Source organism: Sodiomyces alkalinus, assembly GCF_003711515.1.
Source record: "Sodiomyces alkalinus F11 unplaced genomic scaffold SODALscaffold_8, whole genome shotgun sequence".
Classification (NCBI taxonomy): domain Eukaryota; kingdom Fungi; phylum Ascomycota; class Sordariomycetes; order Glomerellales; family Plectosphaerellaceae; genus Sodiomyces; species Sodiomyces alkalinus.
Genome location: NW_021167086.1, coordinates 637892 through 662756, shown reverse-complemented (window position 1 = coordinate 662756; position 24865 = coordinate 637892). Strand labels below are relative to the sequence as shown.

At 54.9% G+C, this 24865-nt stretch overlaps 7 protein-coding genes across 7 annotated transcripts; 3 read left to right on the top strand and 4 right to left on the bottom strand.

The window, feature by feature from the left end:
* Positions 1 to 777: 777 nt before the first annotated feature.
* SODALDRAFT_298537 (patatin-like phospholipase) lies at positions 778 to 3132 on the bottom strand. The gene is made up of 3 exons (XM_028608845.1): positions 2921 to 3132; positions 1676 to 2821; positions 778 to 1515 (listed from the first exon to the last, which is right to left on the bottom strand). Exons 1-3 carry the CDS (start codon positions 2978 to 2980, stop codon positions 790 to 792), a joined length of 1932 nt encoding a protein of 643 aa, XP_028464678.1. The 5' UTR covers positions 2981 to 3132; the 3' UTR covers positions 778 to 789.
* A 318-nt stretch (positions 3133 to 3450) lies between these two features.
* On the bottom strand, positions 3451 to 5299 carry SODALDRAFT_352106 (hypothetical protein). The gene is made up of 2 exons (XM_028613576.1): positions 4849 to 5299; positions 3451 to 4763 (listed from the first exon to the last, which is right to left on the bottom strand). Exons 1-2 carry the CDS (start codon positions 5125 to 5127, stop codon positions 3732 to 3734), a joined length of 1311 nt encoding a protein of 436 aa, XP_028464677.1. The 5' UTR covers positions 5128 to 5299; the 3' UTR covers positions 3451 to 3731.
* Positions 5300 to 6016: 717 nt separating this feature from the next.
* SODALDRAFT_335084 (Mob1/phocein) lies at positions 6017 to 8056 on the top strand. The gene is made up of 4 exons (XM_028612376.1): positions 6017 to 6154; positions 6492 to 6865; positions 6954 to 7065; positions 7144 to 8056. Exons 1-4 carry the CDS (start codon positions 6132 to 6134, stop codon positions 7688 to 7690), a joined length of 1056 nt encoding a protein of 351 aa, XP_028464676.1. The 5' UTR covers positions 6017 to 6131; the 3' UTR covers positions 7691 to 8056.
* A 410-nt stretch (positions 8057 to 8466) lies between these two features.
* Positions 8467 to 9587, top strand: SODALDRAFT_361695 (hypothetical protein; the record flags this gene model as incomplete). The annotated part of the gene is made up of 5 exons (XM_028614397.1): positions 8467 to 8523; positions 8550 to 8863; positions 8987 to 9122; positions 9284 to 9408; positions 9482 to 9587. The coding sequence occupies 5 exons, from the start codon at positions 8467 to 8469 to the stop codon at positions 9585 to 9587; spliced, it is 738 nt and encodes a 245-aa protein (XP_028464675.1).
* A 43-nt stretch (positions 9588 to 9630) lies between these two features.
* On the bottom strand, positions 9631 to 12043 carry SODALDRAFT_361694 (hypothetical protein; the record flags this gene model as incomplete). The annotated part of the gene is made up of 11 exons (XM_028614396.1): positions 9631 to 9772; positions 9894 to 9975; positions 10076 to 10153; positions 10224 to 10384; positions 10464 to 10692; positions 10784 to 10964; positions 11065 to 11096; positions 11174 to 11183; positions 11243 to 11346; positions 11564 to 11874; positions 11976 to 12043. 11 exons carry the CDS (start codon positions 12041 to 12043, stop codon positions 9631 to 9633), a joined length of 1398 nt encoding a protein of 465 aa, XP_028464674.1.
* A 4374-nt stretch (positions 12044 to 16417) lies between these two features.
* SODALDRAFT_281202 (bZIP transcription factor) lies at positions 16418 to 18455 on the top strand (the record flags this gene model as incomplete). The annotated part of the gene is made up of 2 exons (XM_028608273.1): positions 16418 to 17226; positions 17342 to 18455. 2 exons carry the CDS (start codon positions 16418 to 16420, stop codon positions 18453 to 18455), a joined length of 1923 nt encoding a protein of 640 aa, XP_028464673.1.
* Positions 18456 to 21773: 3318 nt separating this feature from the next.
* SODALDRAFT_325445 (HCP-like protein) lies at positions 21774 to 24420 on the bottom strand (the record flags this gene model as incomplete). The annotated part of the gene is made up of 6 exons (XM_028609983.1): positions 21774 to 21834; positions 22502 to 22566; positions 22806 to 22864; positions 22980 to 23013; positions 23101 to 23314; positions 23570 to 24420. The coding sequence occupies 6 exons, from the start codon at positions 24418 to 24420 to the stop codon at positions 21774 to 21776; spliced, it is 1284 nt and encodes a 427-aa protein (XP_028464672.1).
* Between the last annotated feature and the right edge of the window lie 445 nt (positions 24421 to 24865).

The window sequence follows — 24865 nt, the reverse complement described above, 5'->3', positions numbered from 1 at the left end:
TTGGAAACATGGTCGGGATGAAGCCCAGCATCTTAGGCTAAATGAGTGACAGGGGGCGTTTCTCGACCGTCGATTGAAGGAAAAACATGGGAATGAGAACCGCGACTTCTACCAGCCGAATGGACCGTCAGTGGTCAATGGCCCCCGCTATTCACCAGGCTTGGAGAGCTCGGAGCGTTGGACCAGAAGGGCAAGAGGGTCAGCCGGAGGCGGGACCGGGGGGCCATACTGAGTGGCATCATTTCTTACTGTAACCGTGGTTGTCTTGTGTACAGCAGATTTCGATGACCCTGGGAAACAATTGAAAAGAAGAAAAGAACATGAAGGATAATGCCAGTCGAGGAAGAAGAATCCGCCGTACGTGAAGGGGTGTGGCATCTGTGCCATCTTCTAATCCAGTACCCTTTCACCTTTGGGCTCTACAAATTCTGGCCCTCGTCTCTTTTGTCTTCCATGTCAACGCTGACCTCGCATGGATACAAATGCAAGACGGCAGAAATGTCAGTAGAAGAAGACGGGAAGAGTAGGAGAGTCGGCAGCTACCGGGCCTGAAGCCTCGGGAAGGGCGGGACGAGGCGGAACCACTAGCGGCCGGGCCGGAGGTCCACGTGGCTTCCGTGACGGTAAAGCGGTCGAACTCTTGCCCGGGCCGGGTCTCGGCTCGGGGAATCACCCACTTGCACTCGCATGTCATTTCTCTTTCGTGAATGGTACAGATGGTCGACGGGCCGAGATCCAAAGCAAAAAAAAAAAAAAAAAAAAAAAAAAAAAAAAAAAAAAAAAAAAATTCTAAGCCGCGCCGAGTCGTTTCTGCTTCTTCTGGTCCAGAACCGCCGCCGGTCCCGAAGACGACGCCGTCGACCCCTTCCTCCTAAGCCCGCCAGCCTTAATCCGCCTCACGCGCTGGTACGACCGGTCGAGCTCGTTCTCGACGGCGCACCTGACGCGCAAGGCCGCCACGGCGGGCCACACGCTGCGCTCGCCTCGGAGGATCCAGTAGTCGAGGGCCTCGCGCGTCGGCGTCTCGAACAGCAGCCTGACAAAGTCCCCCGCCGTGACCTCGGGCACCAACGTCATCGACGCGGCGGGCACGCGCTCGTCGACGAGGAACCGGCGGATCCCCGCGGGGAGCATGCGCAGCGTGTCGAGCTGGTGCAGGCGGTGGCGCAGCTCCAGCCCCACCATGCGCACCAGAAAGGCCGTGACCGACGTGGTGGTGCGGCTCCCCGTCTCCAGCAGCGACGGGCCGTGCATGTCGCTCTGCAGGAAGGGGATGAGGTAGGGCCGGGCCTGCGACACGATGAAGTGGTTGACGTTGAACAGCTCGGCGATGCGCGAGAGCGGCGACTCCCGGTCCGAGTACGACACGTGGGTCCAGTGGCGGAAGTCGATGATGTTGGCCGGCGCCCAGGGTACGATGTTGCCCTGGGCGTCCTTGCAGAGGATTGTGGTCACTCGGCGGCCATACAGGCTTGGCGAGGAGCCATTTGACGCTACGGCCGCCGTCCAGATTAACTATTGCCATGTCAGCTCACTTTCGGTGTCCGTCGTTGTCCCGTCGGTGTCCCGTTTCTCTTTTTTTTCTTTTGTTTCGGGGGGGGGGGGAGGGCCTGTTTGCTGCCAAAAAAAAGAAGAAAAAAAAGAAAAAAAGAAAGGAGAAAAAAAACCAACATACCACATTGGGTGCGGTAAGATAGTTGAGAAGCGTCGGCACGCCCCCCTGCCCCTCGGTAGCCACAGTAACGTTCAAGACCCTCTTACTGCGATTAAACGCTTCTTCAAACGTCAAATCCCCCACATTGGCGCGGACGCAATCCTCCAACACCTTGACGTCGAGGAAGTAGCCTTCCTTCCAGAACCGTCTCGCCCGCCGTAGCAGCGTCTGCCACCTCGTGGCGAAGGACTGCTGCTGTTCCTTTTTCCTCGCCGCCGTCAGCCCCTCTTCGTTGTTATTGTTATCGTTATTGTTATTGCTACCGTCGCCGGCGTCGGCACGGTTCTCCTGCGCCTCGGTCTTCCCCGCAAACGCCGACAGGTCGATCCCCTCCCCCCTGAGGACGTTGGGGAGCTCTTCTTCGGTGTGGATGGCCACGAGGGCGGCGATGAGGGCGCCCGTGGCCGTGCCGGTGATGATGCGGGGGAGCAGGCCGCGCAGGAAGAGGGCCTTGACGACGCCGAGGTGGCACATGCCGAAGATGGCGCCGCCCTGCAGCACGAGGGTGCTCCGCCCGAAGGCCTGGCGGGTATCGTGGAGGAAGTCCAGCTTGGTCTGGTTTGTGAGGGTTGTAGGACTGGTCGTCGTCTCGCCGCTGGCCGTGGAGGGGCGGTTCCGCGTCGTGTTTCGGCCCGTTTGCGTCGAGCTGGTGGAGCCTTGGCACTGCGAGGGAGAAGCCGCGACGAAGGACGCGTGGTGGTCGAGAGAGTGAGGGGGAGGAGTAGTAGGTAGGGCGGACACGTCTTCGACGGCTTCGGCGACCTGGGTGATGTATTCTTCGATGAGGTACTTGGTCCCGGCGAAGGCGCGGTTATAAAGCTTGGGGGAACTGATGTTGCCGAGGTTGCGGACGAGGCCGGATCGTAGGAGATTGACGAGCTGGTTGATGTTGTCCTCCTCGCGGGCCTCGACGAGGGAGTTTAAGCGTTCGTTGATGAGACGGTAGTCATAGTATTTCGACGTGGGGTTATTCCTCCAGAGGTCGAGTCCTAGCAGGTTGTCGAGGTGGAGGGCGGCCTCTTCCCATTCCTCAAAGGTTTCGGCGTTACGGAGGAGGTCTAGCCAGAGCTCGACGGGGCTCTTTCGGGTGTACCATTCGCGGAATTTCTGTTTGTCGCAACGTATTTGACATGTCAATCCAGAATTCACAATGGAGAACAGGGGCATGGAGAAGACACAGGAGACATAGGAGACTAGGAGACATACCCTTTGCCAGAACTGAACAACATACACCACCACTTGCCAGAGTGCAAGGACTACCCCCATGTTGGATGAGCTGCCTGATAGAAGAACATGAGGAGTCGAATCGACTTCTACTTGATCAATACAAAGGAGAGCATTGGCAAAGACCTTGCGTCGAGGAAATGAAGGCGTGATATGATGGCGGAAAGCGGGAGGAGAGTTGCGAAGCTGATCAGATGCTTGTCGGAGTGAGGAGTGAGGAGACGACTGAAGTTATGGGATCGGGGACCGTTGAGGTGCGGGTGGGGGTGGGGGTTCGGGGCAAATGTTGGGGTTCGTCCCGTTGCAGTGGCAGCGCCCTCCCCAACACATGCACGTGCTGCTGTAAGTACCTTAGTCTGTACAGTACCTTCAGTGGGCTAACTCCGACCGACAGCTGCGTGACATGTGAAGATGGGTACCTTACTAAGGTAGAAACTTACAGATACCTTACTAATTAATACCTACCATACCTTCATCCCAAGACCTCACAGAGGTCACTGCAACAATTAATTGCCTTACATTATCAAGCTCAAAAAAGAAAGAAAAAACTGAAATGCCCAATACAAAGACGGACAGACACGGGCAGGCCGCTGAATCCGATTTCCAGATTGTAGTTGTTGCTAATCCCATTGGCCCCCTGTATGCGTACCTCTAAGCCTGGTAGTATACAAATTAGTTCCGTGCTCTTTCTTACGACGTATGCTTCGCGCCCGGCATTGAAATTCCAATACTCTAGAGGGGAAAATGGCAAAGAACAAAGCGTCCTGAAGCCTGACGCCATGACTTCACCCCTCTACTCGTCATCCTCGTCATGAATGACTGGTCGCCTCCTCGCACGACTAGTAGATTCCGCCGCAACCTCATCGTCAAGGTCCCCCTCGGCGTCCTCATCCTCAGACTCCACCGACCGCCGCCTCTTCTTTCGCGGTGCCTCATCCTCGTCCTCATCATCCAGCACCTCCTCCTCCTCCTCGTCGTCGTCGTCATCACCACCCCCTTCGTCGCTGAGATCTTCATCGCTGGGCGCGATAAAGTCGTCTCCCAGGTCGTAATCGTCTCCCGCGCGCCGGGCCCCCGACGGAAGATCGTCATCCGAGTCATACTCGGGCCGTCTCCGCTTCGCCCTACCCCCCGCGCCCACGCCCGACGCGCCCCTCTTCCGCGACCCGCCGCCCGCCTTCCGGCCTTCCAGGTCGCCGATCGAGAGCGCGCCGGCCCCGCCGCTGCGTCCGTACCGCGCGCCGGCACCCGCGCCGCCCTCCTGCCTCGCCTGGGTCGTCTCGCGCCTCCGCTGCGCCTTCATGCGCTCCTTCTCCGCCTGCTCGGCCTGCCTCTTCTGCAGCTCCGGGTCCTTGACCGTCTTGATGATCATGTCGGCCTCGTGCACGCCGCGCGACGCCGCCGCCATGCGCTCCGCCAGCTTGGCCAGCGCGTCGTCCTCCACCTCCTTGCCGGGCCGCACCGCGTACTGCTCCGAGACGTGCCCCACCATCATATAGTGGTTGCTGCTCAGGTTCGGCGCCGCCGCGTAGTAGTGCCCGTCCTGGAGCTCCTGGTACGCCTTGTCCAGCGGCGGCGCCAGCATCTTGCTGCTCACCTCGAAGTGCTCGTCGCCGATCGACAGCGTCAGCGACCCGTCGCTCCACCGGTGGAGCAGGGCGTTGCTCTGCAGTTGGCCCGTCGCGGGGTCCTTGCGGACGCGGATGTCCGCCTTGGGGTTCTCTGCTTTGGCGTTGGCAATGTCCGCTTCCGTGGGTTCAAACGTGCCGCGGTCGTACAGCTCGGGCAGGATGCGAATGAATTTGGGTACACGGAACGATCGTAGCTGTAAGGGGGGGAGAGAGAGGGAAGGTTAGTCTTTTGCGCTTTGCTATAACCCGGAGCGCGAATTTGACAGAAATAAAACATACGGTGCCGTCTCCGGTCTTGGGTACCCTATGCCGCTGCACTTCCACCGACTCGACCACTTTGTTCTGAACGTCAACGGACTGACGGTCTTCATCGTCATCGGACCCGACACGTTTCTCGTCGTCATCGTCACCAGCTTCGCCCCTGCCTTCTCGTGCTTCGTCCTCGTCAGAGCCGGCACCACGCTCGCTTCGCGGGAGGATATCCTCGTCGTCCGTTTCACCGAAGAGGTCGGAGCCCGCGTCTTCGGGGATCTCGTTCAATTCTTCCGAATCCGACATGGCAACTGACGTGCAGTCGATGGGCGTTCTTGGGGCTTGTGAAAACCGATTGGCAGGCGAGTCGAGTTTGTCGAAGTAATATGGAAGAGGATGGGAGTAAGGCGTCTAGGAAGGAAGATTGGGAAGATAAGATGGTTGAAGTTTCGCGCCAGCCTTGTTGCAAGCTTGCCAAAGTTTCTACGGGGTAGCTTGCCTTCCATGTACCTTGGTACACGATTGTGCTAGCTAAGGTACATTACCTTAGGTACCTTAATGTGGGTCGGCCCTCCAACGGACTCCATTCCCATGCTATGGACTTACTTTAATCCGTTTGGACGTCAACGTTTCAACGGCCTGCCTCTCGGTATTAGTAGGTCTGCCTGTACCAGGGCTCAATCTCAGTTTGGGATGGCTCAACAGGTACAACGGATTTCTATAATTGACACAATTCCTTATATAATCCTGCTAAGTTGATCTTGTCTTTTCCACAGGGAGGTCTGATCACGTGACTCTCCATCAAAACCCGTTCACTTTCCGAACATGGCTCGCTTAACGGTCTTGATTCGGATTAGTTCCGTTCTCTCTCCGCTTCCTTCACCCCTAGTCCAGTAAAAGACCCCCCCCCCTCCCCCCCCCGGAAGGGGGCCAAAAAGGGGGACAAAGGGGGCCAAGGCTCCATTTCACTCTACCTGCCTTAAGGTAAGGGTCGTGTCACCGGTCACCCTCAAACAGCTTCTGCCCTGCCCCTTTCCACCTACTTCATACTTCGACTTCGTGCCTTACCTCGAGCCACAACTGTTCCTCCCGCTGCTTCATGAACACCAATTTCTTGTCATAATCATCTGGGATCTCTGTTCCTTTGGAGTTGGGCGCTGTCTCGGGCCCTCACTTGGCCTAGCTACTTGCTCGTCTTATTCTTCCCAGGCCCGTCCGTCCACCTTGCGGCCGCCCTCGGTACCTATATCGGCCTATATCTATCTTCTCTCAGCCTACGCAGACGCTTCGAGTCCCGTGTCCCTGTCACCATGTCGAATCTCTTCTCTGGAATGTAAGTAGCGGGGTCTTCTCATTATGTCTCCACACGGCATCGCAGTCTTCTGCGTTTCATATATCTACCATCGTCGAATGCGGGGCGACATGAACTCTCTCTTTCTCTATCTCGGTCTCTCACTCCCCCAAGCCGGTCAAGTGTCTCTTATCCGAGTAGAGAAGACGACTCGGGAAGCTGAACGACCCATCTCCCTCCTCCCGTCACTCACCCGTTGGAACTCGACGCAATGAGGCATGAGCTCGTGTGAGGAGACTCTTTTCAGGAAGAGACCCGCCCCCCCTTACAAAGGCAACATGCTCCTCTAAACAAAAGATACCAACTCACAACTCACCAGCAATGCCCGCTTCCGGGGAGGCGGCGCGTCACAGAAGCCATCCCCTCAAACCAAGAGCCCAACCTCGTCCACAGCGGGAGCCGGTACCCCCCACTCGTCGAGCGACTTGTCCCAGGCGAGCCAGTCCTCCTCGAGCCAGGCCCCCAAGGTCCCTCCCCTTCCCAATTCGCCCTCCCTCGCTCAGACCATCGGCATGGATGAAGCCAACCGGTCAATGGCCAGTGGTGAAGATATCCTCAACTCCTATCAACTACCTCGGCCGTTACCCCTGTGGCTCAACTCTGCCTATGCCAAGCACATTGTCAAGGGGAACTTCATGACCCTTAGCGCCCGCCCAAAGACGGTTGAGCAGGGCGAATGGATCGCTCATCAGGGTATGTTCCCCTTCGTCCCTTAATCTTGTTTTTATCATAATCTGTTACCATCACCACACAAGGGTCGCTGACAGCTTAACATGGCCAGTGGTCGAACACTATCGCAATCTTTGGAACTTTGTCCGGGTGATACATGAAAAGGAAGATGATGGCACGTCCATCTGCAGCAGCGCCACCTGTCCCAAGATGTCTGCCGGACAGTAAGTGACATTCGCATTCGCTGCCTCTCCCACATGTCCCCATATATCCCCGGGATATCCATACTCATCCGCCCCTAGCAACCATTCTTTCACCTGGCTCAACAGCCGCCGCGAGCCCGTCGAACTCCCCGCCTCCGAATACATCACCCTAATGCAGCGCTGGATCTCCGGCAAGATCGACGACACCAACATCTTCCCCACCGACCCCTCGGGCGTCTCCTACGCCCACAACCCCTCCATCACCACCACCCCTCTCTCCCAGCTCTCCAGCCCCACCGGCGAGCCCGAGTGGGTCGGCAAGCGCTCCGGCTTCCCCAAGAACTTCGTCGACGTCTGCCAGACCATCTTCCGCCAGATGTTCCGCGTCTACGCCCACCTGTACTGGGCCCACTTCACCGACCCCTTCTACCACCTCAACCTCGAGAAGCAGCTCAACAGCTGCTTCTCCCACTTCGTCCTCACCGCCACCGCCCTCGACCTGCTCAAGCCCACCGAGCTGGAGCCCATGCAGCCGCTCCTCGACCTCTGGGCCGCCAACGGCACCTTCCCCCCCGAGAGCAAGGCTTACGAGTACGCCAACATTAAGGTTGGGGAGCATCTGCTCAAGGTTGCTGGCGCTTCCTGAGTCATCTGGTGGGGGGGCTGGTGTCGCTGACTTGCCGTTGGATTTCTTTCCGATCTCTGTCTTTCACCTGGGAGTCGTGGTGTGAGATGGCCCAGAAGAGATGAGGGATACGAGGTGAAGAGCTTATGGGCCCCGTTTTCACGTAGGAACGGGCTTGACCCATGACCATTGTGCTTGATGGCTGCAATGTGGAAGGTGTATCGAGTTATGTTTCCATGTCCTGTCGTACTCGGTTGTCTTACTCGGTTGTCTTACTCTGATCATCACCTCTGCATTATACGGCTGCAAAACAGTCTATCGGGCTATGTACTCCAACGAATAGGTTTTTTTTTTTTTTTTTCTTTTTTTTAAAAAAAAAAAAAAAAACAGAGAGAGAGACATAGCTACCTAGCTAAGCTTCCCGCAATAGAATCCCTTCAGAGCACACAGCTTGTGATATCTCCCGTGTCGACTTACCACACCTGAAATCAGTGCCCCCCCACGGCGAAAACAGCTGACAGGCAGCTGAAGGACGAGCTAGAAGCCTCCATAAGAATGACACTCCAAAGTCCACCGCCTTCTTCATGGAACGAAGACATTACAGCAGACGTCTTCTCTATCACGATGATCTACGAAGCCAGGGATAAACATCTGGCAGAGAAAACAAATGACCCAAGGCTCAAGGTAGAAGCTAACAAGAACTGGGTTACCTCTATCCTATCTCCAGAGTTTCAGACAGAGAGATATCAGAAGAGAGCGTTTGTCTAGAGCACCAAGTCAATGACACGGCATGCACCATGGCCGCCTCGGCCCGCGTCGTCCTCCCGCCCGTCGGACATGGGGAAAAGCACGGAGTAAGATAGCTAAACTCCTGACCCAGAATGATGGGTACAGCAACAATACCCAGGGGCAAAAGGGAAGGAGGAAACACACTACGTCGTTGAGTCATAATGCGAAACAAAGCGGCGCCGACAACGTGGCTCACAGTCTCCATCTCGACATCATGAAGGGGGGAGAGACCCATGGGATCTCGCTCACCGCACATCTCAGTCATCGCCAGCAAAGCATCCATCCCCACCCCCGATGTGGGCAGACGGTGATTCTGGTTCCCCCGAGCAACCGTATGAAGCTGGATTCCCGCCTTTTCTCGACCGTCTCCCCGAGTCGACGTGACGTTCCGTCGGACGGAAAAAGGTGGACATCGCGGCCACGGGAGCGCTACGCTACCGCTTTCCTCCCTCGTCCCGAGAACAACCCGAGAAGCCCTTTCTCTCCTTCCCCATGTGATAATGTACGGAACACAACGTGTGCTTTCAGTTTTCCCGCACAAAGTCCAGCAAAGGCGCGGCTGTGGAGCAGCAACGGAATATCGCGAAAAAAGATGACTCGCCCTATTCTCAGGGTCAGTACTGGATTCGTCAACATCTGGAAGCCTAGTAGGAGCGCTTCGGTCGTGAGTGGAGTGGCGAGGCGGTGGTAGAGGTGCAGGGACCCAGCCACTTCCATTCTTCTTCACCGCCAATACACCCGCCTTCTTGTTCTAATAATATGGAACCGCTCGGCAACCAAGCCCGGACATGACGAAAAATGGGAATGTGGACACACGATGATTAGAGCAAAATAGTGCCCAATGTCTTCCTTCACCTGGATCTCGATGAGTCACAGCCAAAAAATGGGCATTCAGCAAGATCCGGCGGACTTCAAACTCCCCCTTTTGGACCAGATGCTACCGAATCAACGTGAAGAGGAAAAAGCTGGGCCTCTTCTCCACAATCCCCCAAAAAAATCCGAACCAAACAGACTTGCATACAGTACGATGGGGCTTCTTGTTTCACCGTCTTTGCATTGCATGGACCGTATCGACATGCGGCTATCCGCATCTCCCAGGGACGATGCAGTCCGGCGCAGGAGCGTTTGAACCATTCTGTTGCTGTTTCGAATCGCCTGTCTTTGACTTGACTTCAAGCTCTGGTAACCAAGGTGAGAATGCTTGCAAAGAAACGCATATCAAGGTCTTGTAGGTAACCAGAGTCTGAGAGAGAGTTGCTGGTCTCTGGTCGGGGACCAATGACTGTGTCGGTCGGTGGCGCCGACGCCTTCTGACTTGGTTTGATGTTCGATGCCTGTCTCTCCGAGAGTCTCTTCACCACTTCCTCACCGCTGCTCCCTAGGGACGCCTCACACCCGTAGGATACTTCCAGCCAGGTCTTAGAACGGTACGCACGACGCAGAGAGGTCATGAACGTAAAGATCAAGGGTCCTGGGCGTGTTGAGACGGGAGCCAACTCTCGCCGACTCAGCTACCCCTATTTGGTAGTCAGCCAGGCGCTGGGAAGAGCCCGACGAGATCTAACCGTCGGGACTCAGGCAGAAGAGCTAGGCGCAGACCCTTAAACGCGTGTTGACATGGTCCTGGAAGACGGTTGCTAGGCGATTCAACCCGCGCTAAGTTATCCAGCCTCATTCTCGGCAAGTTGGGATGAGCTGAACGACACGTTAGAGTGGAGTGACTGTCGAAAGAGGCTCGTGATACGAAGTGATGATGGATCTCGACCCAGGACATGATAGAAGACACCAAGTGTCTTCAAGGCCAGACCGCCCCAAGTCGGTGACTTTGTTTCATCTTCCAGCCGGCATTTGCTGAGTCGCCTCATTGTCTGCTGGATCTCATGGAAAGTTAGATATGCTTCAACTGCGACGCTAGTTGAAGCCTGACTAGAGAATGCTCAATGTCGCCCGATATCCAGCAACGGAGACAGCATAACAGGAGCGGCTGAAGGTACTAAGCCCTGACTGTCCAGCTTGGAGTGATCGATCCAAGGGTCGACGATCTAGGGCGAGACGTGACAGCTGAATGAAGCAGCTCAGTATGGTCGTACTCAAATAGAAGTCAAATCCAATACGTTCGGATAACGGATGCCATTTAGGGCCAGAGTACGGGACTAGAGACGCGTAGCCTGGGGGGGCGCTGAAACTTGGGTCGGACCGGTCCAAGGCGGCCTTTCCCTCCAATGCATCTCGATCTCAGCATGTCCGGTTGGGCGACGATGTTTGGGCTGGAGTCGGGGTCTCTCTATCGAGTAGCCAATGCGGCCTGAAACGCCTTGAACGCACCAGTTGGGGGAGTGATTGGAGCAACTCCGGGCCAAATCAGAGACCCATCCACATCGACTTGAGCCCGCTCGTTCATGCATGTTAGATTCAGGGGTGCGAAGACAAATGTGAAGCCCAGGAAGATCAAGTATCGGAATATTGACCATAGCCTGGCGGAGGGAGGCAGAGATGGGGGTGCGTCCTTTTGAGGCGAATGGGTGGATAGATGGCGAGACGACGCCTTAAGAGTCGATACCGATGAATGCAAGATTCGTGGTACGAGAAGAAGCAAATGAGAGGACATTCATGACCGCGCCGTTAGAGGTTCCAAGCCCTTGGGTGCAGTTGCAGTTCAGGATCCGACTAATAAGATAGCAAGACAGTGATAGTGGGCAGGTCTGTCAGCTGGACGGAGCGGGAACTGCACTGTCAGCCGGCCGTGCGTATTTCCTGTAGGGACCTTAGAAAATGTACGAATACTAAGCTTGCGCTGGCCTTGTCCAAGCGATTGGCGGTGAAGACTTCGCGGGAGAAGCAGAAACGGGGCCGCTTCAAGGGGGATCCTCCGCGGACCGTCTCGTTAACTTTCCCAAATTCGGGGTTGGGGAGAAGTCATTTCGAAGGGGCACGATACGGCGGCCCAAATGACGCGTAAGATACTAAGGAAACGCGTGCCCCGCGAGGCGAAGAGATCCGTGAAGAGAAGGAAGGTCGTGGGCAACGTCGTGTCCAGGCCAGCGACCGGTTAGAACAACGAAAAGGCGAACGACGATCAAAAGTCTATGTCGCTCCAAAACGGACGGAGATCTTGGAGACGGAGACGCAGACGGATGGCGGAGAATGGGCGAGCAATGGCAATGCGCGACGGCCGGCCTATTATGCGGCCATGAAGCACAGTGGAGAGAGCGCCGAATCCATGACGACAGTTCTGAGTGGTCGGCAGCGGTTTGCAGCTGTCCAGAAAGGATACGGGGGGGGAGAGAGAGAGAGAGAGAGAGTCTTTGGGAGCCGCGATGCTCCGCTGCGGGATTGGGCAGCAACCAGCCACCGTGTCTCCGTAGGTCAAGCCAAGGTACGAAGTATTCGTAGATACAAGCGCCTGGGTGCTCTGCCTGGCGACCGTCGGAGGGAGATGTTTCGAAATGTCTTTTTTCTTTCTTCTTTCTTTGTGGGCTCCCTCTCGGATATTTGCTCCTGCCAACCAACCTCATACGTTGCACTATACGGGCAACGGAGATCGGCAACTCCATTGTTCCTGGTTTCTTGCTCTGTCCTGTCCATGATGACTAAAAAGTAAGCCGAGGTATGGTTCAACGACCATTGAGACCATTGACAGATGCCAGACTATCTCACGATGAAACAAAGCCTCAATCGGGGGGGCCCGGAGATTCTCTTGGTTCCTGGCCGGCTTCACCCGTGACATTATCAGAATGTTTCTCGTGCTCTCGTTCGTTTGTCGGCAAAGATGAGGGCCAACTGCCAACTGCCAACCGCTGGACCTGTCTTATTACCCCAAGTGGTGTGAATAATAACCACGTTGATGCTGAACTAAGGCACCATATTTCTCGCTCTTCGTGTCTGGACTTTGATTGACGTCTTTATGAGCAAATCGGCCCTGTTGGTATTCTGACTTTTGTCGTGGGCGAGGGTGAGAGAGTAAGAGAGAGTATGAGAATGGCGAGAACACCTGATGAAGTGAGCACGTTTCACGGGACCAAGTCCGAGGTGATCACCCGGGAATAGCACCGCTGGTATCTTGTGGGAGTGGTTAGTCAAATAATTATGCGGTCCTTATCACGAAACCAAGACAAAGCCCGCCGAGGCCGCGCCGCCAGTGTCGTTATAGCACGCAGGTCCTCTATCCTCTCCACCATCCCATCCCAAAAGACAAACGTCTCAGTTTCGTTCGTGAGCCTGCTCTCTGGGACACTCTGGATCTTTAGAGGCGCTGATATTTCTGGGAGGAGGCGTTGGTCATCCCACGGGTCATTGAGCTATGAGAGGCGCGGGATGTAAGACAGTGGCTGTTTAGTGGTCAATAGCGTATGGGGGATCTGTAGAGTCTGTAAGGTCTGTATGCTGTATGGTCTGTATGAGGGTTGGAGGAGCTTGCTCATGGGAGCTTGGTGCGATCGCTTGGTCGGCGGAGTGGATGGGCGCTGCATGTTCGTGGTCACCTGTCGGGTAGCAATGATACGATGCAGTGGGTGTACCTAAGGAGAAGGGGAATGGGAATGGGAATGGGAATGGGGGGTCATCGATGCCCAACCTTTCCCAGCCTTCAGGACTGGCTGGTGATAGGCCGGTTGCGTTTAGGAAATAATGCGGGGTACCTAGGTACCTAAGGTAGGTATTCGTACTTTTGTACATCGTACTTTGTTACGGAGGAGGAGCGTCAACCTGGAAAGCAGGTAAATAAAGTGGTAAAGTAAGTACCTTATCTCATATATCAGGTGCTTCCCTCCTTTGCATAGGTACCTTAAGGTAATATCTCTAGAGAGAAAAACGGTGACGTTATTGTACGAATATAACAGGAAGGAGGTATACTTCGTAGTCGTATTTCGTCTTGCTCAACATCCGTCCCAAGGTAGGCGCCTCACCTTACCCTTTCCTTCCGAATGGGGTAATACAAAACCATCAGTCATCCTCGTGACTCGGAAACGCGTGCATGATGTTGAGGCAAGTTCTACTAAGGTTAAGGTAGGGTGCTATCTTATTACTTAGTTTGGCCGCCAAAAGGAGCAATAAGAGAACGCTTGGGGAAGGCAAGATCGGGTGATCGACTACCTATGTACCTACCTTTCGCACAGATATTTGTAACTTCTTAGCCAAGTGCTCCTGCTTCTGCTTGTTTGACCCGGGCGACTTGGAATGGAAGGAGAAGGGCACTAGTCCAGATTATCTATAGCTCTTGCCCGAAAGCCTTCGGGGATGTCTACCGGACCAATTGCTTATTCTTAGTGGGCCCGGGCTCCAGTTCGGCTCGGGGCGCTTCCATGACGCGAGCCCCTTCACCGTTTGTTTCTTTTTCTTTTTTTTTTCTTCTTTTTCGTTTTTCCTTCTTTTTGTTCTTTTTTTAGGCCTATTTTCCCGTCTCTTTCCTGGCTTTTAGCCTCTTCGACCTTTCCATTCACGGATTTCCTTTTTCAGCCATTACTCCTGTCATTTTCTACTCAGCACTCCGTACTGGGCGATGGGCACCATCCCAGGCCCCAGGTCGCTATTCGATCGATTTGCTCCCGGGTCCCGCAGTGTTGACCAGTGACCCCCCGTCTCGTTCCCGTCTGATCCGTCAACTTCTCCCTGGTTTGGGCAAACGGCAATCATTCGCTACCTTATCGACGGCCTTTTTCTTCTTCTTTTTTTTTTCTATTGTTTTTCCCTTATTCCCTAGTCTCTGGTTATTTTTCCCGGTCCTCTTCTGTCTCGCTTACGGCCGAGCCGAGCCCTTCCCAACTACACTACGAATCTCTTGTGTCCCGTTTAAGCAAGACGACAGGGGTCCAGAGGGCAAAGCCACGTCTTGACCATTATGTATGATCTCATTCGTTCATGTCATCTTCTTGTCTTCCTGTGACACCCCATCAGGCAGGATGAATTCTCCGTCGAAACCAGTCGGAGCTCGTCCAGACCATGGTCACTGGTCACGCTTGAGGTGATAATCCTCAGCACATTCTCGTTCTTCGCGTTTCAGGCCCCTCGAGCTGGGAGAGCCAGTCAGAAATAGGGTCAAAACCGGCCTATCCTGGACAACGGATGGAAAATAATGAGACGACTAACCGGGCGAAGAGGATAGACTACCGAGTGCCTGTCGCCATGACATGACCGTTCACTCACCTGAAAGGCTGCCGGTGGTTCATTGTCTTCAGTGTTCCAGTCACTACAGTATCTCGCTTTCCGAATGGATCTTTGCTACATCTCCTCCTTATCGCTTACTTGGCCAGCTTGCGGTTGGCCTGTTCATGTTGTAGTCGATCGTCCATCTGGATCTGCGAGGTCCTCTTGGCCCCTTGGCCCCCCGAAACCGTCAATGGGGAAGAGAAAGAGTCACAACCCTCTACTGTCGAATGGCTTGTCAGTTGCCCCGTGGGACGGTTGGACCAAAGACCGTACGAAGTACGAATACAGGGCTCGAGGACCTACCTACATAAGGTACAGTGAAGAAACGAAACGGGTCCCATCCGACATGCCGAAGACGGCGGTACAGTAGCGAAGGGCGGGGGGCTATCTGGCTCTCTGCCTTTCTGGCTCCTCTCACCGTCACTTTTCCCCTGACCATTTGCTCACACCGTCCAAGCAAACGCTGCTTATTCTCACCACCACGGAGTACCGTTTACCGTTTCCGTTTCTCTCCAGGCAATAAACTGAATACGGAGTACGGATACTGAGCAACTGATTACTTCGTACTCCGTACCTCTTTCTCTTCCTCCCTCCCGGCAAAGCCAAAGCCCACACCCTCGGCCCTTTATCCCTAGCCCATGCATATCCCTGGAGGGGCCTTTTACTCGACCGCCTCTTTACCCCACCGCCCACCGCCCACCGCCCTCTGTCCGTCGTCTATTGCCCGTTGCCTTGCCCGTACAGTCTTCCGTCTTCCAAATTCCTTCTCTCGTCTCCGTTCTCCATCCCGCTCCATACTTTCATGCATCGTCTACTCGTCCTCCCCCAATGCCATGCTCTGGCTTCCCTTGACCGTAACATGTCACACCCACCGTAATAAGAACTGTAGCCTCAACTGGTTCATCTGGTCCCATACCCCCCCCCCCTTCCTCCAAATAACTCGCCCTTTCTCTTGTCCAAAGTACAAATCAACCCCTCTGCCCACCCTCCCCCCCGCGCCGGACTCCCACACCCATCTTGGACATCAACAAGTTATTACTTACATCCCACCCTTTCTGACTCTCGTGAGCGGTGGTGCTTGCATTTGCATTGCGAGTCGCAAAGTCTTCTTGTTTATTATTGTTCCATCGGCCCTCCCTGACTTCGTTCTATCATCCGCCTCCCTCATATCCTCGCTTCTTCACTTCTTCACTTCTTCCCACCCCATTATTCCAAGGGCACAGGATAGAAGACCTAGAGTGCATATACTCACACTCATACACACACTACCACACGAATCATATCTCCTCCGATCTACTAACAAAGTCGCTGTGAGTCTACTCTTCTCTCGCTGACATCTTGCACTTGCACTACCATCTGCCCTGTAATCTTTCCATCTCCCAACTCTCCTCACGGTCTCTCTTGTCTTTCCTCACTCTTACCCTTTCCCCTTCGCCTATTCCTAGACGTCGACTTCAAAAAAAAACCACACTGTCCGTCTCAGGCACTCACCATCCTCCTCTTCTTCCCTGTCTTATTTCCTGCTCCTTCTCCTTACCCGCGCCCCGCTCGCTCTCTCGTCTGTCCAAAGCAGTGGACCGCCCCGCCGCATCACATCGCACTGCCAGAATCCAAGCCCTACAACCGTATTACATGCCGCTTTTCACAAGTGCGCTCCTGACCGCCACTATCAACTAACAAAAAAAATTGCATGGGCAGCGAATTTTGTTCGATATACGACACGGACATAAACACCGCCAAAACAAAACCCTTCCTCCTCATTTTTCTCCAAACCGCGCTGCTGCTTAGACGGCCACGCGCCAACAGTGAACCGCCATGGTACCAGCTTTCCAGATGCAGCCCTACTACAGGGCGACGTCTTTGAGCGTCGACACACATCACGCTCAAAAATATTTCGAGGAAGAGGACAACAGCGTTCTGGACGAAAACATCCTGGAGCACAGTGCCGTCGACTCAGGCTTGGAGATGTCACCCCCCATGGCCAACAGCCGGCGGGACTCCTTCGCCGTCGGCTCCTCGCTGTTCTCCCCCAAGACGGAGGACTGGCACTCTGTAGACATGCAGTCTATCCCTTCCAACAACCCCTTTATCGGGAACCAGTCACAACAACACAGCAACAACCCTTTTTTCCGACTCGACCGCCCCGACCCATCTCCCTTCGGCCCCCCGAGCAACGCCTGGTCATTAGGTAACGGCTCCGGGTCTTGCACCCCTCTGCCGCAGTTCGACGGTCTGCCGGCGGAGTTTGATGCGGCCGCGTCCCTGTTCCCACAGCAGCCGATGCAGAGCCATACGCCTATCACACCTTTTGGCAATCCCTCGGGCCAGGTCAACTTGTTCTCCTCTCTCGGCTCCGCCACCCAGCCGATCCCACCATCGCCGCAGAAGGCCTGGATCGGTCAGAACGAGTCGATGGCCAAGAAGATGCGGCCCAACACCCCATCCATCCGCTCACACAACGAGCTCCGTCGGGGCGATGGCATCAGGAAAAAGAATGCCCGCTTCGATATCCCGGCCGAGCGCAATCTCAACAACATTGACCAGCTCATCGCTCAGTCTACTGACGAGCAAGAGATTAAGGAGCTCAAGCAGCAAAAACGCCTGCTACGTAACAGACAGGCAGCGTAAGTTTTTTTCTTTTCTTTTCTTTTCCCTTTTTTTTTTCTTTTTTTCCCTGCTTTGTTTTCCCACTCCCCCCTTTTATCGTCACAAAATACTAACGTCAAAAAAAAAACCCAGTCTGGACTCGCGCCAGCGCAAGAAGCAGCACACTGAACGTCTAGAAGACGAGAAGAAGCACTTCACGGCTGTCCTCGGCGAGATGGAGGAGGAGATGGCGGACCTCAAGGAGAAGATGGAGCAACTCTTGCGCGAGAAGCAGTCGTACCAGGAGTACGTCGAGACGCTCACCCTTGAAAAGGAAGAGATGATTCGGTCGCATACCATCGAGACGGGCGAGCTTCGGAAGAAAGTCGGCGTCCTCACCGACCACGTGCAGAGGCTGGAGAGCTCTGCCATGTCCGCCGGCGCGCCCGCCGCCCACGGCTTCCCCTCGGTCTTCGACGACATGGACGGCATGACCATGACCGGCCTGTCCGCCCCGTGGGACAATGCTGGCCTATTCGGGGAGTATCCGGACGAGCCCGAGGAAGTCAAGCAGCAGGAGCTCCAAGTTGTGCCCGCCAAGAAGACCGAGATTCATTTCCCCGCCGAAGTCGAGAAGCCCGCGACCCAAGGCGGCATTCTCTTCATGCTCTTCCTCGTGGGCGCTTTTGTGCTGTCGAATCGGTCGGCATCGGCGCCAAGCATCCCCCGCGTTTCCGAGGACGTAAGGGCAGAGGCGGCAACGCTTCTCGAGAGCGTGTTCAAGGATGCCGGCGTTGGCGAAGCATCGACCACGATCCAGGGCGGCATGGCACCTCAGCCATCGGGAATGGCCTGGACCAGCAACCCGACCCTGTCAACAAGCGCAGGTGGCTCGGCCAACGGCAACGTCAACGTCGTGGAGCCCTCGATGCTAAGCCAGCTAGGCGACTCGCTGATCCAGCCGAGCCAGGAGCAGACGAATGAACAGATTTTCGGGCTCTCTGCGGCACAGTATAACGGTGTCACCTCTCAGGACTTCCTCCAGAATCCGCCCGAGCGTTCCACCAGCCAGGGACGGAGAAACCTTGCCGAGGCGCTGGCGGGTATGCGAAATAACAACAAACAATCGGCTGCCGAAGTGTACACGAGGTCTCTGTTGTGGGATCAGATCCCCAGCGAGGTGGTCAAAAACTTCGCACGAATGATTGCAGAATGCAACAACGCAGATCAGAACGAGCAACGACAGCAAGAATGCATGGAAGCCTAACGGCGGACATGGGTTGCATATACGACCGTCGGAGAGGACCCCCCTTTTTCTTTACAACGCTCCTCCCCGTTCTAATGCGTCTCGTTATCAATTTATTATTCGTCCTCTTCTATTTGCCACGGCCACCTCTCTCTCCCCCTCTCTCCCTCTCCCTCTCCCTCTCCCTCTCCCTCATCCTATACGAACATGACGCTCCCGCGCATCTCCAGACACTGTTGCTCACGCACCAAACAAAACTTCTTCTTTCACACACATCTTCTTTTTTTTCTTCTTCCGGTTCTCTTGCGTCTCGTCCCAGAGCATGAAACCGGTCTTTATTTATCTAGTTCGAGGGGGGCTTTGAGGCTTGGGGTCTAGCGAGCGAGCATGATGGTTTTTTTTTTCCTGTATTTGCATCTCCGGTTGGAACTTTTCTTACATATTTTGGTGCGCCTCCGTATATGGAAGGGGATCTCAACAGGCCCGAGGACCCAGTGGAGGAAACAGATTCAGCAATTGGACGAACCCCGGCCATCAGTGCCAGGCAGCATTCTTCTGTTTTCTTTTTTTCTTTTCCTTTTTTTCCTTGCCGACTTTTCTCTTCTTCCCACCTCTTTGTACTATGCTGGCTTTAGTTTGTCGGTTGGCCATGTGGGTTCGCGGCGTCAAGGGCAGGGGAAAGGCATTTGGGAGAGCTGGTCTCGCAAGGAAATCGGCATGTGGCTTGCAGGCCGGGATGGACAGGTGCAGGCCTGGGAGGGCTTTTGGATGAGGGGATCATGGAGCGCTCTGAAATTGATTGACGATGGGGGGACCTCCACGTCACACGGGATTTGATGATTTTTACGAAGACAGGACCCGACGGGGGGGATGAGGGAGGACGGATCTGATGAACAACATGACTATCATGACCACGGCCACGAAACGGTTTGTCTTTCTACATGAGCGGAAGCAAGCGAGCCCAGTCTTTTCTTTTTTTCTTCTTCTTTTTTTCTCTTTTTTTCTTCTTCTCCCCCCCCCTTTTTTTTTTTTTTTTCTCCTTCCACTTCTTCTTCTCTTTTCTATCTTCTTTTTCTTTCCTCTTCCCTTCCCGGACTTGAATTGCCCAGGAGAAGGGAATGAGACGGGTCACCTCGACCTTTTACAGACCAACTCTGGTGTGTGACATGATCCGTCATGTCATCACCAGACTACACCACGTCGAACAGACGAATCCAGGTTTCTCCTTTGTCGTGAATGTATTTACTAGTTTAGCTGCTCGGCAGTCACGAAAAGGCGCCGAGATGACAATATCATTATCATGAATAACTTACAACCGAATAGCGTGAAGAGCGACAAGTGGAAAATGAAAATGAGAAGGACGCTGAGAGCCCAGCCAGGTGATGATGACATGACATGCAGACAGAGTTGGGCCTTCGTTCCTTGCTGTCTCGGTCTCGTGAGACCCCGTGATATGAGGAACGGCGTACTGGGATGGTGGAGGGGATGATCTGCGGCAGGATGGGGGCAGGTGATGGGGGTGGATGGTGGATGGTGGATGGTGCCGGACAGGGTTTCGATTTCCTCGATGTTTGGTTGGTTAAGCGGGACGGAAGTAGGTGTGTGATCTGAAGTACGGGATGTATGTAAGAGATGAGATGGACACAAGTGGAAAAAGCGACGTCGGGAATCTGGGCTTTTGGGTTCACCGGGGGGGGTGTGTGTGTGTGTGTGTGTGTGTGTGTCGAAAGCTTGGTGGATGGGCGGGAGAACTATGGAGGAGGTAGTGTCGTGTTGGGTGGACGGTCTTTGTCCCCCTCCCTGGGTCAGTCACTGCAGGTGGCTGAGCGTGGGGTTGGGGGTGTAAATTACCCATGAGACGCTGCCGTACGAGGGAGAATGAATGCCGGTGACGGTCCCCAGAGCATCGCAATTGTCATGATGAAATTGCTTAGAGATTATGGTATATACACGTCTCAAGTCGGAAAGCACTTCTCTTCTCGTCTTGGACCACGCAAAATCTACACGATAACAGCGCAGAAGCCGGACATCTGGCAGTGAAGACATAGTAAAGACATAGCATATGTTCTGTCTTCCCTCCCTTGCACCTCTGGTCTGGACCGTGGTAGCTGTCGTGCCTCGTCGCCCGGTAACAGCTCGTGTTCTACGTTCCAATATCCTGATGACCAGAGAAAAAATAAAAAAAAATAAACCGTGACATGGTGATTCACGATTACTAAGGTAGTAGTTTACTTAAGTACCTTATTCATATAGTCGAGTTTCAGCCCCCCCGTGGTACCCGAGAAAGTCCTGCAGCTCCGTGGGCACATAGGGAGGGGGGGCCTACTTGGAGGACAACAGGGGGGCCGAGCACGAAGTGTACGGCAACACACGAGCATTAATTACATGACCCGAAACGACTCGCACGCTGAACTTTTGGTGTCTCCGCGCACTTCGCTTCTAACTCCCGAACTCACCAAGCACAGCCGTTCCGTCGTCGAACGACATAAGAGACATGAGACATAAGACGGCTGAGACCCCGGACCATTCATTCCCCTTCCCTTAGCTCCTCCCGTGTTCATCTGAGCCATCTGTTCGACGTTTTATCCCCGGTGTGTAAAATAAAAGGCAACAGTACAACTACAACCTTGCCCTCTCAGGGGGGGGGGGAGAGGGGGGAGTATCACCAAGTTGTGAAGGGAGCAAGTCGGAAAAGGATCACGGCATGCTGGGGTACCTACACCGACGGAAAGATCCCGCAATTCTCCTGGCTACCCAGTATGACGGGTGTTAGGGGCCCTCCCTTTTCCAGCCCTTTTTTTCTTTTCTTTTCTTTCCTTTCTTTTCTCTGCACCGTAATGTGGCTTCATAAACACACAGGCGATGTACGATATCAGAGACAGAAAGAAGGCATATTCTACGTCTATGCATCATCTACAACCCGCCAGAAAAAGAAGAAAAGAAGAAAAGAAGAAAAAAGAAGAAAAGAAGAAGCCACAAAACGCCAGACAAATATCCGCTGTGTGACAAAGACGCGATTCCATCGAAACCCCTCCAAAACGCATGCGCCGTGCAACGGCCCGCCGGTCGCGATGAAGGGTAGCGGCATAGAACTCTGCCTGCCGGGACGAATTGAACGCCCGCCAGCGGCAGCCGGCCGCGGGGGACGGAACCGAGACACGAGTGCGGGGCCGAAGCCGAGGTTGAGGCCGAGGGGTCAGTTTCGGCTGTCCGCCGAGTTCCCGCGTTTCAAACAATGCGAGAACAAGTCACGCTGACCGTCATCTCGGAACGGCCAGCCCGTTTGCAGGTCAAAACGGGGAACGGCCTTGCTGGAAAAACCACCCTGTATATTTTTTCCTACTTTTTCTTCTTCCCGCCACCACCCTCCTCGGGGGGGTCGTACTTTTCTTTCCAGATCCTGCATGTTGATGTTGACGTTAGTTGACTCGCCCCTCATTATAAAACGGTCTAAATAACGGGTTAAAGTAGCCGAAAAGGGGAGGATAGGCAGTGTGGATGGCAGCGCGGGATGATATGGAGACATTGATAAGGGATAGGGATTCAAGTCGTCCAGCACACCCAACTTCTGGTAAAGATGGATGGAACGTGGGCTACTAGTAGTCTTCGTTCGTGATAGTCCGATCGGCTTCATACCACTAGGCCTGACGATACTACCGATACTACCACATCGCGATCAGGCCGTAAGAAGGGGGACATTTCCAAGCCGAGCATCACGGCGTTGGCAGGACCGGCGGAGGCCCCGGGCCACTGAGAGGGGCCACCTGTGCACCCCTTGGTTCGAACTAGGTCATCTGCAATGCAGCCAGTAGTGTACACTACACTGGCCATGCATCGCATCTCCGCATTCTGATATTCTGACCTCGCGTGTGGTACGGGGAGGACAGATGCCGGTTCCCGCGATTGGGGACCCGAAGAGCGAGGTGAGACAATGGAGGGGGGGAAGGGATAGGTTAAAGGAAAGGAAAGAAAAAGAAAGAAAGAAAGGAAAAAAGGAAAAAAGGGGGGACAAGAGGGATAGACAGAACAAAGTGGGACGAACGGACGGAGAGGGGAATGCGACGCACCAAGAGTTACCCAACGTTTTATGCCCGTTCTTCTCTGCCATACGATAGTAGCGAGCTGCTGCATACTACGGAGACGCAAAAAGTCAAGTCAGCTTCCATATCATACAACGTACACATTGGTTGGGACCCTTTGCTCATTGCTTCCTTGGCAGGCCGGACATGCATGCGGCCGACTCCGAGGCCATGACCATGGTTTGCATATTTTGATGCCCAATCTGCATGGTGCAGAACGACGACGTGTAGAAGCAGCCAAGGGAAACAAGACGACGAGAGAAACAGGTGGGGGAGCAGAGAGCAAACCTACCTTGTCTTTCTTACAACCGAACCCCTCGAGATAGCACCATGCCGTCTCGTTCATGGCATCTAATTCAAAAGGACTACCGTTAGCTATCCCCCCCCCCACTCATCCCAAGTTCTCAGGCTTCAACGGTGCAAGGGGCGCATAGTCCGGTCAAGAAGATATGCATGTTGGACTCACCGGTATCTCCAAGATTCGCGGCCGTCTCATAGTACTACCCAAAGGATTCCGTCAGCCTGATCTTTTCCATCTTTTTCCCTTCCCAGAGGGAGAGAAGCGGGGAAAGAAAAAAGGAAATTACCTGTTTTGCAGCGATGGGATCTTTGTTGGTACCCCAGCCGTGCCTGAACGAGTTGCCCAGCTCGAAGATGGCGAGGACGAGCTCCCCTTTGGCGGCGCCGCCTTTCTTGAGACCGGCCTGCAGCGCCATCTCCTCGACGGCTGCCGCGTTGGATGCCGCCGCGGTGAGGTATCGAACAGCCGTGGTCACATCGGGCTGACAACCCCAGCCGTGTCTGTCAACCATCAACGGACGTTAGCTGTTCTGCTGTGTCGTCGAAAGAAGGGGCATTTCTCCCTCGCATTCACTGCGCCATGCAGACCGTCCCCCTAACTCTCGACCCCTACGCGAGTTTTCCCTTCAACCGACCCTCGCTTTCTTTCTTTTTCTTCTTCTTTTTTCTTTCTTTTTTTGTTGCTCTCATCTTCCCCGTCTCTCAACCTGGGACGGCATGAGGTAAAGGGAGAGGGAGAGGAAAGAAACGGCTCACCTCAAAGCTAGACCATACAGAACCTGACTCAACGGATTATTCGCCCCCTTCGGATCCGCCAGCCGCCGAAACAGCGCCGTCGACCTCGCCAAGTCCCCCTCCTCGTGCAGCCGTATCGCCTCCTGAATATCCTCGTCGATATCCTTCGACGAGACGGGCCCGGGCGTCGGACCCCTCCCAGGTCTACTCAGTCCCGGCACCGGCACCGGCGACGGCGACGGCGACGAGGCAAAAGCACTCACACTCCGCCCCCTCGTCGTCGTCGCCTCCCGCCCCCCTGTCGGCGGCGGGCTAGCCGGCCCGTTCCGCGCCATCTCCGCCGCGGAGGCGAGCATGGTGGCGCGGTGCTCCCACTGGCGCTCGCGGTCGGGCCCGTCGCCCGGCGCGATGTCGGGGAGGTTCTGCGGGACGTGTTCAGACGAGGAGGGCGCGCGGGAGAGGTGCAGGCGTTCGGAGAGGCGGCGGCGGGAGCGGGAGCTGGTGCTGGTGGCGCTGGCTTGCGAGGCTTGCGAGGATAGGGAGGCGCTGCGCGAGCGGTGGGACGAGCCGGGGTCTCCTGATGCGGTGAGGAAGCCGGGGTGGTGGTGTTGATGTTGGTGGGGGCGATGGTGGTGGTGGTGGGAGGGGGGTCGGTAGGCGGCGTACTGGCGGTCTGATGACGGTTGGATGGGGTCTTCTTGCGCGTGCGTGTCGGAGCGGGTGAATTTGAACTGGGGAGGCGCGTTGATGGTCGGGGTGACAGTGGAGGCGTCGACGTCGACGTCGACGTCGTTGTCGTTGTCGTTGTCGTTGTCGTTGTCGTTGTCGTTGTCGGCGTTGTCCTTCTTGCGGAGGATGTTTCGTAAACCCATTGTGACGACTGTTGATGGTCTGTGGTCTTGGTAATTATGCAGCGTATGGGAGTGATGTTGTGGGAGGGACAAGGAGGATAGGAGGAAGGAGACTAAAGCCAGAGAGAGCGAGAGAGAGGGCGCGAATAGTAGAGGACGGAAAACACGCTGACGATGTTCACTAGGACTTGATTGGCGATGATGTTGCTACGGTAGGACGATGTCCATGACGGTGATGATTCGAAGGGAAAGACGGAAGACGTCGCGCCATTACACTGCGAAGTGTATGGCCTTTGAAGAAATCGCGGGGTTCTGCAGTGGTGGTGGTGGTGGTGCTTTGTTCGCCAAGTTGCTCGTCCACCCGTGCAGTCGGTGCTTAGGCTGTTTCTAATTCAGGAATCGTGCCCCGTCCTGTAATGTTTAATGTTAAAAATAGTAGAGCCTGGATTCCAAGCAAGAAGAGTCG